Below are 19,846 nucleotides of genomic sequence, written 5' to 3' on the forward strand. Positions count from 1 at the left end.
GATGGGGAAACAGAAAGGGAAGTTTGATTGATGTGGTTCTTTCTATCCCACTAAGTCCCTTAGATGTACCTTGCTTACATCACATGAATAAGATGGTTGATTTTGTTTGTTTTTTTTTTTGGTAATACTCCTTGTTTTTAAAGGTAACTATTGCTACCTTTAAACTATTGCTACTTTCTATTGAAGCAGTTCTGGAGTATCCCAGGAGGGACACAATGATCTGGACCTTGGCCTTGGAGACCTTCCTTCGGACGAGGAGGAAGCCATCAACAGTTCTGACGAAGATGATGTCAGCTCTAGTTCTAGCAAAGGGGAGCCTGACCTGCTGGGAGATAAACAGGTATGTGTTGCTATTTAATCGTGTCTACCTGTGTGCTTGTTGGTCTCTCATGAAACTCAGAAACAATATTTATCAGTATAATAGACACAAAATCCCCAGTTTTCTTAAAATTTATCATTTTTGAAAATTTAAACTTAATTTCTGTGAAGAGAAGCTCGCATAACATCTGGCTATGAAAATCAGCAGGAATTCTGTCAGTCAGTCCAGGTAAGATAAGAAGCCTGCTGGAAACCCAGGTATTCTCTTAAAGGGCCCGCACACAAACTCTGCTCACAGGCACTCACATTGCTCTCTGGTGTTGAGACAGTGGCTCAGGTGGGCGTCTGAGACATACAGGGAGAAACTGAGTTGTGTGGCTGCAGGGTGAGGGTTGGAGGGACGTTTGCCATTGTCCCTGTGTTGAGTATTCCTCCAGTACAGTTAACAGGCACCGTTTCTTCTTTGTTGAGCCTTCCCTGACGTGGAGTTCCCTGGTGAACTCCGCTAGCTCTACTGACAACTACCGGAGACCCTGCCCCACCCAACTCATGCATGGCCCTAGGCCCTTTCCTCCGCAAACCAGTTTGGGCCAGCATTGCAGTTTTTCTTAAAAAAACTTTTGAGGAATTCTGGTCAAGTTGGCTGGGGGTGGGGGAGTGGTGGCTGGGGAGTGGAGTGGGGGTGGGAAGAGGGGATGTCAGAGACACACAGGGAACAACTGAGATACATGGCTTCAGGGCAAGGGCTGGAGGAACAGCTTCCCTTTTCCCTATGTTGAACCATTTCCTGTGTGACCAAACCTGATTATGCTTTAGCCAGGTGAATTCTACCAGCTTTTTCCCGATGAGTCCCTGAGATTCCATCTACTGCAAAGGTCTGCAGGCCCTACATGGGTGGCAGCTGTCCTTGGTATACCTGAGACTTTTGCTGTGGTCTAAGGCTCAGCACTAGTACCAAAGATTAACCTGGTAAACACCATTCACTGCATCCTGTTGATTCCCTGAGGCCCTGCCTCACCCAACTCTCATAACTATACTGGCCAAGGTTCTTTCCATGGCTGAGTATTATAGGCAGCCAGCTGGCAGGTAGTGGCATGTTTTGGGGTGCCTTGGGCCTTTTGGTGACCTACTCATGGCTCAATACTGGTGGCAGCCAGCCTTGAATCACAGCATGGCATCTCCTGCATACATCCAGGCCCAGCCCAAGCAACTACTACCTGCAGATCACTTTGTAGCTACTAATAGGTATTCCTGGGCTGGTCATAGTCAGTGTCTGACATTGGATTGCCCTGGAGTCTGCAGAGGCCCTGGAACCAATATGCTCAGTAGCTAGATTCAGACCACAACAGAGCACTACCCAATTAGCTCCATAAGAGAGAATCTTGGCAGGACACAGACCCTGTGGGGTGAATCCCACTCCCCGAGGGTCAGCCGCCACAGAGCAGCTTGTAAGTTGTGGTCATACCCAGTACTCACAGCCAGTCAGCTTGAGGGTCGGTTTCACCCACTGACGTGCCAGCAGCAATCAGGGCTCAACTACAGCAGGAGGGCACACACAACCCACACGAGGGATGTTCCTGGAGCATCTAGCTCAGGTGATCAGGGAGACTGTGCTGTTGGGCCTCACAGGACGCCTACTTCATAAGGCCACGCTGCCGAGACTGGGAGATGTAACAAATCTGCCTAATACATTGAAACAAACACGAAGAGGCAGCCAAACTAGGGAAGCATTGAAACATATCCTAAATGAAAGAGGAGATAGCTCCAGAGAAAGAACTAAATGAAATGAGGCAAGCAGTCTACCAGGTACAAAGTTCAAAACACTGGTTATAAGGATCCTCAAGGAACTTAGTGAGAACTTCCACAAAGAAATAGTAAGCATAAAAAAGGACATAGAAACCTATTTGAAAAACTAATTACTGAAAACTTCCCTACCCGGGGGAAGGACATAGATGTACTTGTCCTGGAAGCACAGAGAGTCTTAAACAAGAGGGACACGCAGAGTTCCACACCAGGACACATCATATTCAAGTGGCAAAGGTTAAAGACAGAGAGAATCCTAAAAGCAGCAAGAGAAAGACAGTCAGTTATATACAAGGGAGTTCCCATAGGACTGTCAACTGATTTCTCAACAGAAATTTTTTGGGCCAGAAGGATTGGCAAAAAATATTTAAGAGTAAGGACCTAGAACCAAGACTGCTCTACCCAGGAAGAGTATCAGTTAAAATTGAGGGAGAGAGAAAGAGTTTTCTAGATAAGAAAAAGCTAAAGGACTTTATCACCACCAAATTTTATATAAGAAAAGTGGAGGGAAAGGAAGATAAATATGAATAATAAAATGACATTAACTACATACCTGTCAATCACTTAAAATGTAAGTGGATTAAATGCTGCAGTCAAGACATAGGGTGGCTGAATGGATAAGAAAACAAGCCTCATACATATGCTACCTATAAGAGACCTCACTTCAGATCGAAAGACACATATAGACTGAAAGTAAAGGGATAGAAAAAGATATTTCATGAAAATGGAAATGAAAAACAGCCGGGATAGCAATACTTACTTTTTAAAATATATTTTATTGATTATTGCAGCTGTGCCAATTTTTCCCACTTTGTCCCCCTCCATCCAGTACCCCCCATCCCATCTGGCAATTCCCACCCTTAGTTCATGTCCATGGGTCATGCATGTCCATGGGTCTTTGGCTACTCCATTTCCTCTACTGTTCTTAATAATGCGCTGTCTTATTTTTCACCTACCAGTTTGTACTCCTTAATCCCCACACCTTTTCCCCCATTCTCCTCCTCCCCCCAACTGATAACCCTCCAAATGATCTCCGTATCTATGATTTTGTTTCTGTTCTGATTGTTTGCTTAGTTTGTTTTTTAGATTCAGTTGTTGATAGTTGTGAGTTCATTGCCATTTTAATGTTCATAGTTCTTCTTTTTCTTAAATAAGTCCCTTTAACATTTCATATAATAATGGCTTTGTGATGGTGAACTCTTCTAGCTTTACATTGCCTGGGAAGTTCTTTATCTGCCTTTCATTTCTAAATGATAGCTTTGCTGAATAGAGTAATCTAGGTGGTAGGTCCTTGCTTTTCATTACTTTCAGTACTTCTTGCCAGTCCCGTCTAAGGGACTGCAAAGTTTCTTTTGGGAAATCAGCTGACAGTCTTATGGGAACTCCTTTGTATGTAATGATCGCCTTTTCTCTGGCTGCTTTCAAGATTCTCTCTTTATCTTTAACCTTTGGTATTTTAATTATGATGTGTCTTGGTTGTTCCTCTTTGTGTCAGTCTTGTTTAGGACTCTCTGTGCTTCCTGGACTTGTATGTCTGTTTCCTTCACCAAATCAGGGAAGTTTTCTTTCATTATTTTTAAAAATAAGTTTTCAATTTCTTGCTCTTTCTCTTCTCCTTCCAGCATGTTGATATGTTTGAAGATGTCCCAGAGACCCCTTAGCCTATCCTTATTTTTTTGGATTGTTTTTACTTCTTGCTGTGTGATTGTTTTTTTCTTCCTTATGTTCCAAATCATTGATTCGATTCATGGCTTCATCCACTCTATTGTTGGTTCCCTGTAAATTTTTCTTTATTTCACTTAGTGTAACCTTCATTTCTGCCTGGGTCTTTTTTATGCTTTAAAGTTGCCAATGAGTTCCTTGATCAACCTAATAACCAGTGTTTTGAACTCTGCATCTGATAGATTGCTTATCTCCATTTTGTTTAGTTCTTTTTCTGGAGTTTTGTTCTGTTCTTTCATTTGGGCCATATTTCTTTGTCTCCTCAATTTGACAGCCCCCCTGTGTTTGTTTCTGTGTATTAGGTGAAACTGCTTTGACTCCCTGTTTTAGTACCATGGCCTATTATAGAAAAGTGCACCAGTAAGTTGGATGGGGTGGAACAATAATTAATTGCCAGGGCAGGGCAACCTGTGTTGCCACTCTGTAGCTGTGTGTAGCGGAGTGCTCTGAGAGGAGACATTGCCACTACCTGGCCTCTGAACTTTCGTCCAGGAGGGACCTGTCACCCAGCAGTTGCCCTGATGCCAGTTACTTCAGTTTCTCCCCATATGCCCCTGGTACCCTTCTAACTTTGTATTGCTGAAACCCAGAAGGAGTGAGTCTGTGTAATTCCTAAGTTCATTGCAAGCCTTTTGAGAGGACACTCCTGAGAACCCCACATTTTCTTCCATTGCCCCAGCCTCCACTTGTTTTTACAGCCAGAAGTTATAGGGATTTATCTTCCTGGGATAGCTAGAACCCTGGAAACATTAGACCAATGCTAGAACCCTGGACTGGGTGGTTTGGTGTGGGGCTGAGATCTCTTGCTCCCAAGGTATTGCTTCTGACTTTTATCTACCATACGTGGGGTGGGACTGCTGGTTCCGCATCTCCACACCTCTCTGTGTGTCTCCATGTTTCTTCCTTGCCTACCTGTCTGGATTAATATGACCTCTCTGATTCTTTGCTTGATGAACTTCCATACAGCTTGGTTTTCTGATAAATGTGGGTGATATTTGTTTTGGAGTCTACTTGTAATTTTTGCTGTGGTTGTATGAGGAGGCAAGTCGTTTACCTGTTCCTCCATCTTGACTGGAGGTCTGGGGTAGCAATACTTATGTCAGATAAAATGCACTTTAAAACAAAGACTATAATGAGAGACAAGGGAAGACTTTAATGATAATGATAAAGGGATCAATCAAACAAGAGTACATAACTCTCATAAACCTTAATTAGGCCACCATAGAAACACCTAAGTATGTAAAGCAAATATTGATGGACATCAGGGAAAGACCAACAATAATGTATGTAGTCATAGTAGAGGATTTAATACTTCACTGATATCAGTAGATCTTTTGGACAGAAAATTAACAAGAAAACAGTGTCCTTAAACATTATACCAGATGGATTTAATTGATATTTTTTGAATATTTTACCTCAAAGCAGCAGAACATACAATCTTTTCAAGTGTACCTAGAACATTTTCCAAGATAGATCATATATTAGCCCAACAAATTAAAGAAGCTTGAAGTTGTAGCAGTATATCTTGAGACAAATGAAAATGAAAACACAACAACCCCAAATCAATGGGACACAGAGAAAGCAGTCCTATGAGCAAAATTCATAGCAATATAGGTCTACCTTGAAACAAGAAAAATCTCAAACAGTCTAACTTTACACCTAATATAATATAAAAAGAACAACAAAAATACCAAAGTGAGTAGAAGGAAGGAAATAATAAAGACCAGAGTGTAAATAAATGCAATAGAACGTAAATAAAAGGTCAATGAAACCAAGAGCCATTTTTTTAAAAAAGATAAACAAAACTAGTAAACCTTTAACCAGACTCATCAAGATAGAACAAGAGGACCCGAATAAATAAAATCAGAAGTGAAAGAGGAGAAGTAACAACTGATACCACAGAAATATAAGAAAATACTACTAACAGTTATATGCCAACAAATTGGACAGTCTGGAAGAAATAATAAATTCTTAGAAACATACAGTCTTCCAAGACTGAATCAAGAAGAAACAGATCGATTACTACCAACAAAATCAAATCAAAAATCAAAAAACTCTCAACAAACAAAATTCTTGGATCAGTGGGTTTCACTTCACAGGTGAATTTTCCCAAACATTCAAAAAAGAATGAACACTTACCCTTTTTAAACTACTCAAAAAAATCCAGGAGGAGGGAAGGCTTCCAAGCTTATTTTATGAGGCCAGCATCACTCTGATTCCAAAACCTGAGGACATTACAAAAAAAGAAAATTATAGGTCAATATTCTTGATGAACAAAGATGCAAAAGTTGTCAACAAAATATTTGCAAACTGAATTCAGCAATACATTAGAAGTTCATACACTGTGATTAAGTAAGATTTATTTCTAGGATGCAAATTTTGTTCAACATCAATTAATCAGTTCATGTGATATACCACATAAAGGAAGAATAAAAATCATATGATCATATCAATGTATGCAGAAATATCATTCAATAAAACCCAGTACCCATTATGATAAAAACTCTTTGCAAAGTGGGATTAGAAAGAACATACCTCAACATAATAAATGCCGTATACGACAGACTCACAGCTAACATCAGAGTAATCCCAGGGATGTAAGGTATAGCATAGAAAATATAGTCAATAATTTTGTGATAACTATACATGGTGCCAGGTGGGTACTAGAATAATAGGGGGATCACTTTGTAAATTATGTAATTGTCTAACCACTATTCTGTACACCTGAAATAAATATAAAATAATATTTTATATTATTGACTATAGTGTAAAAATTTAAAAATAATGTAAAATGATTGTAAAAAGAAATTAGAAAAAATGACTACATTAAAAATATAGATTTAAGTACAGAGATAAGGAACTTTTTTTAGAAATAAATTAAATTTGTGCTATAATGTAGTACATAAGATGTTATGATATTTTTAAGCATTCGTCACTTTGAGATTATTTAGTAACTTTTGAGATATTATTTTAGGTAATGTCCATTGATTTTTTTTTGATAGCAAAAACCTTTCTTGGGCCTATTCCCTGTATTGCTAAATGATTCTGCTTGAAAGAAAGGGATTAAATGCATTACAGACTCAAATCACATCTTTTGGGGGATCAAATAAAAATTGTCATTAATAGCACATCAGAATTTCCTTTGAAATCTAATCCTGCATGTGTGTGTTTTCAATATACATGAAATGAGATTGGCCTGTGTTGACAGTTATTTAAGATGTGTGTCTCAGTACGTGGGGGTTCATTATATTGTTTCTCTAGATTGATATACATTTCTATTTTATTTTAAATCTCATTTGTTTGAATAAAGACATAAATAATAGGGAAAAAGTAGTATATCATCAGTATCCCCAGGGTGCATGAGGATGTTACAGCATGATGGAATTTGAAAGTATATACATATTCACACACATATGAAACCGTGGAGAAAATCCATGTCATCTAACTCCTATACCATAATTTACCAGTCTGTTACACCTTCTGTTTAATATATTTTTGCTTTAAGTTCATTTTCAACCTTAAGTGAATGGTACATGTTGTGTAATTGTCTTGATTTAAGTCCCAGCTCTAGCATTTATGATCTGGGTATTCTTGGGCAAATTATTTAACCTCTCGTAGGCTAAAGAGTCCCATTTTATGATGATGAGAATAGTTCTTATGTCATAGACTTTGAGGACTAAATGATTTGATGTGTGTAAGGACTTAGAACACTGTCCAGTACATGGTAAGAACTCAGTGATTATTTATTTTTTGCAAGGCTTCATTTCTGTGTTGTAAAGTGTTGAATCATGGAGTTGGGAGTATCCACTACAAATTACTTGACCTTAAGGCAGGTGAATTTGTAAGACACCTAGGGCAGGTGAATGACTGTTATTAAACTGCACTACATTCCTCCTCAGCAGTATGGGATTTACTTTGACTATCAAGTAATTCCATCCTTATTTTACTGGTGCCTCTCTTGCTCTAATTTAAAAGCTCATTTTTCTTGTAGCTTCTGCACAGATGTAGATTCAACAAATATTTAAAGTCCCAGGTACTATCAGTATATTCTAGACATAGAGCAGAGAGCTCATGGTCCTTGCTGCTGAAGACCTTACATGCTAATGGGACAAGAGGGACTAAAAATGCATGAACGGAAGAACTTCAGCGTATTTCATGCTTTGAAGGGTATGAACAGAGTGATGTGCTCAAAAGTGAAGAGGCTACTTAGGATAAAAGCCTTTCAAAAAGTGATTTTTGACTGAGATGTAAATAACTGGCAGGTGTCAAACCCTACAGGGTTTGGAGAAGAGCTTTCAAAGGGCCTTCCTGTCTAAGGAGTGTAATTGAATCAACCTTTACTCCTTTGAGTAGACTGCAGAATCTTTCATTTCCTGACAAATACTGTTTTCTCTCATTTTGGTTTTTTTTTTGTTTCTCATGCTCAAATCAAACACATTCCAATTTCCTCCCATATTTAAAATATGATGGCCAAACTTCGTTTCCAGATTCCACTAGGTATCTCACTGATAACTGGTAAAAAGGAAGGATTCATCCCTAACCCTTTTGTGTTATGCATCTTCCCAGTGCATCCTGTCATAACACTGCCTGGTTGATTCTTTTGTTTTGTGGTCATTGGAGACTTACAGGGTTCCTTCCTCTGTATTCGTGCCTGCCTATCCCTCCCCTTCCAGTATTTATATTATTGGATTTTTGTCTTTAGTTGTGCCACGTGCAGTATCTCTGCTAAATCTTTTTCTGTTTTTTAAATATTATTTCTTTAGTTAATATTTTTAATATTTTTTCATCTGAAGCTAGTGTATTACTAATTTTCCTCCTGTAGAATTGTCTACCACTCTGATGAGCCTGCTTTCTTCATCTGAGAATGTTGTCTCTTCATCTGAGACAATGTTGGCAATAATATAGACTAACTCTCCCTTTCTAGTCAGTTATTGATCCACCCAAGTATAGCCTGGTGAATGCTTTTCTTTTAAGTAATTTGCTTTCATAGTGGTTTAGAAGAACATAGTTTTTGGAACCAAATTGCCTAGGTTCTTATCACTTACCAGCTCTGTGTTCTTGAGCAAGTTACTTAACTTCTCTGTTCCTTTGTTTTCCTATCTGTAACAAGAAAAGGGAGTAAGGTAGACACTTGTTCTTATTTTCTAAGATTGTCATTATGATTAAATGATGATACACATTTTAAAACAGTATCTGCCACAGAGTGAATGCCCAGTAGAATTTAACTATTATTATTGGCTTACATGAAAAGAAACAAGCAAAAAGGTATCTGAAATCAAGCTTTATATAACCAAATAAATATATGTTGGGTAAATATACCTAATAAATGTATACCAAATTACCCAATACATACATATCACTTCAAGTTTGCCTTTTCATATCTTTGCCAACAAATCTGAAATATGTTTATGTGAAAGGAAGTATTGTGTTCTAATAGAAAAACATGAAATTTGGCATCCTAGGACCCAGGGTTTAGTCCTAGCTCTGCCAGCTACCAGCTGTATGCGGTTGGTCAAATAATTTTTAAAAGCCAGTTAGTTTATTTACATCAATATCACTTCACAATGGATTTCAGGTTGCAAAAAAAATTATGTAATGGAAAAGGTCAAAATATATAGGTAAATAAGTCAAGGTGTTAATGAACACTACTAGAATTACTGGATAAGCACATGCAGAAGAACAAAGTTAGATGGACTCTTTCCTTTCACTGTGCACAAAAATTATCTTGAAATGGATCATAATAGACCTAAATGTGAGAGCTGAAAGTATAAAACACTTAGAAGAAAATACAGTAAGCCCTGGTTGGGTAACTCAGTTAGTTAGAACACCATCCCAATAAGCCTAGGTTGCGTGTCTATTCCCCAATCAGGGCACATATAGGAATCAACCAATGAATGCATAAAGAAGTGTAACAACAAATCAGTGTTTTTCTCTATTTCTCTCTGACTCTTTTTCTCTGAGAGGCAGGAAGAGCCTCTCCATTTCTTCCTCCCCCTCCCTTTCTCTCCCTCTCCAAAATCAATAAATAAAAAATATATAGTAACACCTCTTTATGACCTTAGATTAGACAAAAGGTTATTAGCTACAACAAAAGTATAAGTGATAAGAAGGAAAAAATACATAAATTGGACTCTATCGAATTTAAAGACTTTTGGTACTACATACAGAATAAGAAAATACAGGTGGGGCACAAGTAGGTTTACAGTTGGAGTACTTGAAACACAGAGTTTATTCTTTCATTATTATTTATTAATTATTGTATTATTTTCCATATGACCTACTTTTGCCCTACCCTGTATTAGTAAATATTTCTGATTCAGTACTTGGATACAGAATATATAAAGAACTCTTACAACTCAACAATAAAAAATAAATGACCCAATTTAAATGGGCCAAGGATCTGAATAGACATTTCTGCAAAGAAGATATACAAATGGCCAAATAAGATGCTCAACATGCTTAGCCACTGGGGAAATGCTAGGCAAAACCTCAGTGAGCTACCACTTCATACCTACTAGGATGATTATAAAATCACAAAGACAGACAGTAACTAATGTTAGTGAGGATGTAGAGAAATTGGAACCCTTATATCCTGCTTATAAGAATGTAAAATAGTGCAACTTCAGAAATCAGTCTAGTTGTTCCTCAAAATGTTACCTATATAGTTACCATATAATCCAGCAGTTCTACATCTGCATGTATACCCATGACAAATGAAAACATATGTCCATGCAAAAACTTGAGCAGGAATGTTCATAGCAGCATTATTCATGATAGCCTAAAAGTGGAAAGAATTCAGATGTCCATCTACTGGTAAATGGATTTATCAACTGATGAGTCGACTATTACCTAGCAATAAAAAATGTGCTGATACATGCTACAACATGGATGAACCTTAAGAACAGGCTTAGTGAAAGAAGTCAGTCACAGAAGATGACATGTTGTATGATTTCATTTGTATGAAATGTCCAGAAAAGGCATATCCATAGGGGCAGAAAGTATATTAGTGGTTGCCAGAGGTGGTTTATAAGTGGGATCAATTCATTGTTCTTCATTATGGTTCACCACTGTTCACCTTTTCTGCATATATTGACTTCCCTGCCTTTCCTGTTCACATTTTCTTGAAACAGCTCATACCATATATGTCTTCATGCAGAGAAAAGTGAAAACCTAAGAGAACTTTGTCCTTTAGCGGTTAGTCATGGTGTCACTGTATTTTTGGCATAACTTCATGACAAAGAGATGCTGCTCACGTAGGTCTGGTGGTTCAGTTTTTTTGCTTTTTAGTAGGACTCTTGAGTAGCCTAGCAGAGGCCTTTTAAACATTCTATTAAAAATTAACAGATGAATTTCCTCAAACTTTATATGCAGTGAACAAACATGAAAAGAGAACACATTTCAGAATTTACAAAGCAAGGCTGTTATGCTGTTATCAGGAGATAGGAACACAAAAGTGGTACTCTGATCAAAAGCTCGTATGTTGGAATTTGACTTATTTTATGATCTTGACAAAGTAATTTCATTTGTGGATAATGTTTCAACTTCTGCAGCTGTGTACTTCTGGGACATGCAGTTATGTTCTAGGCTTTGAAATACATTGTAATTTAAGTGAGTACTGTCATCAGCTGAAAAGTTGAGATGACAAATTTGGCTTCTCTTGAGGCTTTCCAGTGGGGTATCTTCCTCCATCATTGTTTGAGTTGGGTCAGAATAACCATTGTTCTTACAAGTTGGAGATAGTATAGCGTTCTTTTATTTTGTTTTATCTATCTTTGACTTTGTCTACTTTGAAAATGATTGTTATCCATTGAATCATTTTCTAATAGTTACTATCTCCTTTTTAGCTTTGCAGCTTTCCTAGTTTAAAAGGTAAAATAGAATACATAAACTTCTGGAATTTTAGAATTACAAAAGGCATAGTCCAGCACCCTACATTTTTACATGATGAAATAACTGTTAATGAACCGTTAGTTGTTGGAGTTTACATTTTTTGGAGTGCCATCATAAAGGATGAGTTGGAATATGACAGGCAGAAGTCTTGGAGAGAAGGGAAGTGATGAAGAGGGAAGGAAAGGTGTAAGAGGGTGGCCATGTAAGGGTATAGCACACTTGGAGTTGCATGATGGTTCTAATTTTGGCTGGTTAAGAAAACACAATGTGGAAGAGTAGGCATGAGACTAATGGAGATAAGTAGACGCATTGTATAGTGACTTATATACATGGCAAAAGAAAATTTGGTCTTGCCCTGGCTGTCATGGCTCAGTGGATTGAGTGCTGGCCTGTGAACTGAAAGGTCACTGGTTCGATTCCCAGTCAGAGCACATGTCTGGGTTGTGGGCCAGGTCCCTAGCTGGGCATGTGTGAGAGACAACCGATCAATGTTTCTCTCCCTCTCTTTCTCCCTCCCTTCCCCTCTAAAAATAAATATATACAATCTTTAAAAAAAAAAGAAAGAAAATTTGGTCTTTGTTGCTCATGGGTGATAGGGAGCTGTTAATGTGGTTCAACCCAAGAACCAATGTAATTGTATTTGCATTTTAGAACTATTACTCTGGTAGCAGTGTGGAGAATGGATTACAGTGGGGTAAATCTAGCGCCAAGGAAATAATTTAGGTTCCTGTAGTAGTGTAGGTGAGAAATAAGGAGGCAATATTAAGGGAGAGGAGAGGATCATTTAAGATTTGAAGAAATATTTAGACGGACAAATTGACAGGACTTAGTGACTCAGTTGTGATCATAGAAGGTAGAGGAGTCCAGGTTTCTGGCTTTGAGTCTGTACTGTCTAACATGCAGATAGTCGATGGCTTATTTAATGAATGACTGAAATTCAGCAAATGCTTTATTCCTTGTGAATCTTTTCCTGAATTACACACTACTGCCTGATTATGCTCTTTCTCTGCATCTACATGTTCAGCATGTTTCATGGTTGTCCTTGAATTTGTTAATTTATATATTTTATTTGCTTCTGTTATTCACTTCTTGAAGGCTAGTGCTTTTTCTTACTTTAAATCCTTCTTCTAACACGACTTCCTTGGCTAATCTCAGACCTACAGAATGAGGATTTCTCTGTTAACTAGGAATCTGACATTTAAGACCTGCCTTGTGGTTCTAACAGTAATGTTTTCAGACGTAGCTATAGAGCAATGAGTCAACTGACAGTGAGCTGTTTTTCTCCTACTAACCTTGCTATCAAGACAGATAGTCAGTTACTAAGTGCAGGTTTTAAAATGATGGAGTAAAGGTGGTCCTGACTAGGAATAAAAAGGAGGATAGGAAATGCAAAATCTGTTTTTAGTGATTTTAGGAGATAGCTAAAACCCCAAATCATAATCTATGAGTGAAGGCTACCATTCCCACCAGCAATGTGTAAAAGGTTCTAGTTTCTCTATATCTTCATCAATTATGGCTTTTTTCTGATTTTTGATTATAGTCATTCTTGATGTGGTTTTAAGTTGTACTTCCCTGATGACTAATTATGTTGAGTATCTTTTTATATACATATTAACTGTTGTTACATCTTCCTTAACTAAATGTCTGTTCATATCTTTTACCCATTTTTAACTGAGTTTTAGTATAAGTTTTTTATGTATTCTGGCTACAGAATCATGATTTATAAATATTTCCTCCCCACCTGTGGCTTATCTCTTTTATTTTCTTTATGGTGTTTTTTGAAGCATAACAGTTTTAAATTCATGAAGTGCATTTTATGGCTTTTTTTCTTTTATGGATCTTGCTTTTGGCATTATATCTAAGAACTGTTAGCCTAAACTGAAGTCACAAAGATTTTCTTCTATGTTTTCTTCTAGAAGAGTTACCGCTTTAGCTCTTAACCTTTAAATCTAATTAATCACCATATATAAAAGTTAACTTTAAAATGACAGCAAACTCACAATTATGAACAACCACACCTAAAGCAGAACCAAAAGAAACTAAGCAAACAACTAGAACAGGAACAGAACCACAAAAAGGGAGATTACATGGAGGGTTAGCAACAGGGGAGTGGGAGGAGGAGAGAGGAAGAAAAGGTACAGAGAATAAGTAGCATAGATTGTAGGTTGAAAATAGATAGGGGGAGGGTAAGAGTAGTATGAGAAATGTAGAAGCTAAAGAACTTGTAAGTATGACACATGGACATGAACTAAAGAGGAGGAATATGGGTGGGAGGGGGTGTGCAGGGTGGAGGGGAGTGAAGGGGGGAATGGGACAACTGTAATAGCATAATCAATAAAATATATTTTTAAAAAATTAACTTAAGTGTTAATTTAATGTGTTAAGTTAATTTTTATATATGGTGCCAAGTTGAGTATTAATTCATTTTTTTTGCATGTGTTTATTTAATTGTTCCAGCAAGTTTCAACAATTTGTTGGAAAAAACTACCCCTTCTTCCATTGAATTGCCTTGACAACTTTGTCAAAAATTCATTGTCCATAAATATAAGGTTGTACTTCTCTCAGTTTCTTTCCATTGGTCTACATGTCTGTCTTCATGCCAGTACCCACCATTCCCCCCAATGTTGACAGTCTCAGTTTCTAGAAAGGAAACTCATAGTTACCAGCCCCAGTGCTGCCTCTGAATTGCTGCTACCCTCACTGACTCGCCATGCCACACCTGAGATCTGAGATGCTTAATGTTTAAATCGTAGGATTTTGAAGTTGAAAGTTTAACACTAATTCTATATATAAGAAATGTCAGGCCCACTGTAGTTGTTTTTCCAAGTCAAAGAATTTTTGTTCCCCGTTCTAACAAAAGCATGACATCTGCCTGGGGGTGATGTATTTATTACTATGGAGTCACTCTGGATAATTCTCTCTAACTCAGGCCCTGGCAGAGGCAGAGTTCTGAAGAGGAAAAAAAAAATGTTCAGAGTACAGATGTAACAAAGGGAGCATAGTAAAATAGAGTAGGTATCAAAAATAAAGGATACCTAATTGAAATTTTCGTATGGAGCTGGTACACATTTTAGGTAAACAATACTTCAGCATCCATAATGTACCTTGGCTTCTTTATATATACTTTTAAAACCACCTCTTGACCTTTAAGGGAGTTTATATCCTTTGAAAATAAGTTTGCAAGTCAGGCTGTAGTTCTTCAGTGGTTGAGTTCTCTTTAATGCATTTCTTTTGGCTTTTGACACTTGAGGATGTATTTTATAGATAAACTTTCTGGCTGAATGGTGTAGAGAACCCCACATTATAAAATGGTTAAGAAAAAAACCTTGATATGCTACAGTATTCTTTAAAATAGCAATTATCAGTGTGTGTGTGTGTGTGTGTACGTGTAGGCGGTCATGGTTATGAGTGCGTGTTTGATGACATAGTCTGCAAGGTCAGGCTGTGCTTACGACTGCTTCCTGAGGAATGTTAGCCATGTGTCATTTAAAAGGTGAGCGAATGGAGTTGAGTATCTTATACCTGTTTTGCTCAGTTGAGTAACACTTATCTAACCTGTTAGTTGCAATTATTCAACAACTTGTCCCAGGGAGAGGTAGGATAGAGGTCCAAGTTATTTAAATGTTTCTTTAAAGAAGTTTAAGAGAGCTAAGTAACCAAACAAAACATTTCTAGATGATGATTTCAACTGATTTTTTATAATTTTAAACATGTGATGCCTGACTAGTCAGGGACATTGACCTCTTTTCACTTAGATTATCAAATAAAAATATGACAACAGCCAACACAATAATAGCCTTCCAGTTAATGAATCAAAATTATACTCATTTGTTTGGTCAGATTGGCCAAAAATATGTTTTTTTGGTGTGCTGCAGGATTTTAGTAATTAGTTTATGTATGCCATGAGATGAAAAAGGTTGAAAATTGCTGTTCTAGGCTAATTAGACTGGACTATAATGCACTCTTAATGAGTAATCATTTACATTTTAAAGATTATTTTCATAAGTAGGTTTTACAGACTACTTTGGATATTTTTTGCATAACAACATTTCTGATGAAAGATTGAAAAATTTTTTGATACTTTATGTAAAGTCTTCATTAGTAAGATGAAAACATGGAAGGGACAAATACACACTGCAAGATTAGTGTTTATTCCTGGTGGGGGGGGGGGTTACTTTAATGTTATATATAACAATTTGTGTCACAAAATTTAAACTAAGCATTTAGAATGTTGGATTTCTTAAAACTTGAGTGGGGAGATATATATGGGTTTATCTTTAACAGTGATGTTTTAAAGAAGATGATTACAATGATACTGAAGAGATTAGAGTGTAATAAAAATTTGCTGTTTATTTGGAGAATATGGATTATCTTCCAAACTCTGCTAATAATCAGCTTTGACTCTTGGATCCCTGTTTTAAGTGGGCCTTCTTTGGGATTCTGATTGTGGTCCAGTTCTCACTTTATATATTCCTTATGTTTGACCTCATTCACTTCTATGGCTTCAACTCCCACTTAACCATCCACTGGCTCTCAATGTAGTAAAAACTGAATCTAAAAATCAAGGGCTTGCCCTGTCCAGGTAGCTCAGTTGGTTAGAGCGTTGTCCCCATATGCCAGGGTTGTGTGTTTAGTCTCTGGTCAGGGCATATACGAGAAGCAACCAAGGAATGCATAAATCAGTGAAACAACAATTCAATGTCTGTCTGTCTCTCTCTCCCCCTTTTCTCTTTCTTAATCAATAAACATAACTAAATAAATAAAAATAAAGGTCTCCTTTATATTTACTATAAATGGTTGACTTATGATAATATAAATGATTGTAGTCAAAGAATCTAAATTTTAACATGCCAAAAAACCTTGAAGAATCCTCTTTGTGTTTATTCACCTGGATGTCACCAGTGTTTTAAGGAAGTTAGTTAAAAGGGTTGTAATGTATGTACAGAACATCAGCAGATGTGCTTAAAAGGAAAATCACTGAACTGTAATTTTCAGAGGAGCTTCATTCATTGCTAAACTGCACCTACTTTTATACCTTGGTTTTAATACTGAAATTCTGGAAGCAGGTAGAAACAACTTTTTCCAGGTGAGGAACTAAGGTAGTCTTTTGATGCATCACAGTGATGCTCAGGTAAACGGATGGGCTAGGATGGTTTATAATTTCAATGTAGAAAAGAAGACCATTTTCACTACCATTTTTTTTTAAATAATGAGAAGACACTACTGGTTTTTTTTTTTATGTCATCTTGTTAGTGACTGACTACTTGACTGTCCTGGTCACTTTTTATCCTTATTGTGATGTTACCTTGCTGAGCCACACCTTGGGCAGCGCAGGATAACCGGGTCCTGGTACCGCCAGTGCTGACACGAATACAGAGAGGTCTCTACTTCTAAGACCAGATCTGATGTTTCTTCAACAGAAGCATCAGCACATTTTCCTTTTAATAATCAGAGCCATAATTTTCACTTTTGGTGTAATATAGAAAATGTCGTAATTGCTTATTTCTTCTTTACTCTCTCTTGCCCATCCTTCACTGTGGAACTGCAGTGTGCAGACCTTTTGCCAGAATAGAAATAGTGAGAAGTTCCTTTTCTCTAATCATCAAAAGTCAAAACCAGACCTGTCAGTTTTTAAATGAAAATAAGTCTCTAAATCCTTAAATATTGAGATCTCCGTCTTAATCACCTCTTTTCTCCTGAAGTGCACATTTACTTCTTACTGCTTGAGTATGTAATTTACACACAAAGCAATACATATTTAAAGAAGTTTATTTCAGTTCTTTAGAATAGAATTCACTTGAAAGAGCATACTTCCAAAAGGGATATTAATTAAATTGAAAAGAGCCTGTGGCTGAAATGTTGGCATTCATTCGGCAGAGACTGTGAAAAAGAGCTGTTTTCAGACTGCACTTAAGGTGTCTGACTTCGTGGCTTTACTTCGGGTAAAGTGCTCTTGTAAATTCCTATTGGATATTCACTAATCTCACGTTACTTGTGTGTGTGTACCCTGAGAAGAATGTTCCTGTGATGTCTGTAGGGGTTGCAGAATGTGACTTTCTGCTTTAACCACTGATGGCTATGTTCCACCAAGGCTCTGGGGCTCCTTGGGGAAGTCCGTCAATCCAGTGCTGATGATGGTAGAGGATTCCCAGTGTCCCTCAGCTTCTCCTGTATCATGGTTTAGTAATCACATCTCATTCTCCATGTTTGTCATTGGAAATGTTATATGAAATGTGTTCTAATTGAAAGCTTGTAAGTATCTAATCGGAAGCTGAATTTACATCTAACTAGCTCAAAGCTGGTCTTCATTATCCTTTTATGAATTCATGTTTTCTTAATGCACTCTTATCCACAGGATGAAGATACTGGAATAAAAAGTAAAGCCCATTATATTGCCACGGAGATCATGAGCTCAGAGAAAGTGTAGGTATCTAGTTTATAATTCAGAAGACTGTTTGTTTTCCCATTTACTCATTTAAAACATTTCTTTCATTGCTGTTTTTTTACAGGTTTGTGGATGTGTTAAAACTTTTGCATATTGTAAGTATCTGATAATATTTTTAAAATATTTTATTTATTTATTTTTAGAGAGGGAAGGGAGGGGGAAAGAGAGAGAGAGAGAAACATCAATGTGTGGTTGCTGGGGTCATGGCCTGTAACCCAGGCATGTACCCTGACTGGGAATCGAACCTGCAACACTTTGGTTTGCAGCCCGCGCTCAATCCACTGAGCTATGACAGCCAGGGCGATAATATTTTTTTGAAGTCTAAGACTGTCCTCTTTTATATCTTTTCCTAGCCACCAACATTTCAATATAACCTAAATGTACTTAATATGTATATACATGTATGTACTTTCTAATACATGATTATATGTTTAAATTCAGACAGATATGTGAATATAGAACTTTTCTAAAATATATATTTCACATATGTGTCATATACCCAGATGGTTTCTGAAAAATAGAGAACCTTTATATCCGTATCTCCAAAGTCTTCAAGCTTTCTGTCCGCATAATAAAGAGTTTTTAAAGTGATATTTCTTTTTGGACATTTGCAGAAGTCTGCTATCAGTAGAATTTTGTATTAGCAATGTATAGAGTATGATCAGTGTTCAGTTCTGTTCTTGTATTTGAATAAGCTCATAGAAAGAGACTTGAAATAGACAATTGTACAACTGACTTTTTGTAGTTCTATTTTAAGTTTATATAATTGTCAACTTGAACAGACCTGTTGGGAAACAATTATGTCTGGCTACATATTCATTTTTCCCAGGCACTCCTTTGTACCTGCAAGTTTTTACAAGTTTCATTACCCATTGACAGCTGAAGTGCTTTTAGTATTACTTTATTCCTATTGTATTTTGGCAAGACAGCAAAGCTTAACAGAAGAAAGGGATAAGGTTGAGGAAACAAGGAGAAAAAGAAATTGAAGTGAAATTTTACTTAGATGATGTAATCATTAACATCATCTTAAACTTAATTGCTGAGCAATGGTATGCTCACATACCATTATTTTGGTTAGGGTTAGGATTATCATTATATTCAAAACGTATCATTATCTTCAGTTTTCCTTTTAATAGGTACACATGAACATGAAGTGTGGGTTTCACTTAAGGGTGATTCACATTCGCCAGATGATTCCCTTGTGCTCTACACTGGGCACAGCAGAAGCATGGAGGCCTAATTCCTGTGTGAAAAATCTCGAGCCTTGGAGACATTTTCTTTCTTTCTTTTTTTAAATTTAATCTTTATTATATTTTTTTTTCCTGTTACCATTTAGTCCCCTTATACCCACCTCCCCCCAGCATGGAAACATTTTCTAAAATAATTCTTAGAAACCTTATTTGTTTTATGAAATTATTTCCCTGTGAATAGTTTCTCACAGAATTCTTGACTATATTGATGAGTTCTCTTTTGTAATTCATTAAAATAAATTATAACAATATTTGGTCACCCGGACACATTTGTAAAGTTTCCACCATAATGCCCCTTTAATAAATAATAAGAAGGTTGATCAATGGCTTTTCAAAGTAAATTCCATGTACATTTGCTGTTATGCTCTGAACGTCTCCATCGTATAAGCAATTAGAGGGGGAAAAGAAAAAGTTAAAC

At 36.9% G+C, this 19,846-nt stretch overlaps 1 protein-coding gene across 2 annotated transcripts in view; it reads left to right on the forward strand.

Annotated features, from left to right (window-relative positions):
* The window catches only part of FGD6 (FYVE, RhoGEF and PH domain containing 6), a 112,480-nt gene that overhangs the window by 36,873 nt on the left and 55,761 nt on the right, over window positions 1–19,846 (forward strand). Inside the window, exons 3-5 of one of the 2 annotated variants that reach the window (XM_045826518.1) lie at window positions 187–340; window positions 18,089–18,156; window positions 18,243–18,273. In XM_045826518.1, the coding sequence (XP_045682474.1) occupies window positions 187–340; window positions 18,089–18,156; window positions 18,243–18,273 (253 nt within the window). The remainder of the gene's footprint in view (window positions 1–186; window positions 341–18,088; window positions 18,157–18,242; window positions 18,274–19,846) is intronic. The other variant, XM_045826519.1, reaches the window with a different exon arrangement.

This window comes from Phyllostomus hastatus, unplaced genomic scaffold (genome assembly GCF_019186645.2).
Source record: "Phyllostomus hastatus isolate PE091 unplaced genomic scaffold, TTU_PhHast_1.1 phas_scaffold_755, whole genome shotgun sequence".
Classification (NCBI taxonomy): domain Eukaryota; kingdom Metazoa; phylum Chordata; class Mammalia; order Chiroptera; family Phyllostomidae; genus Phyllostomus; species Phyllostomus hastatus.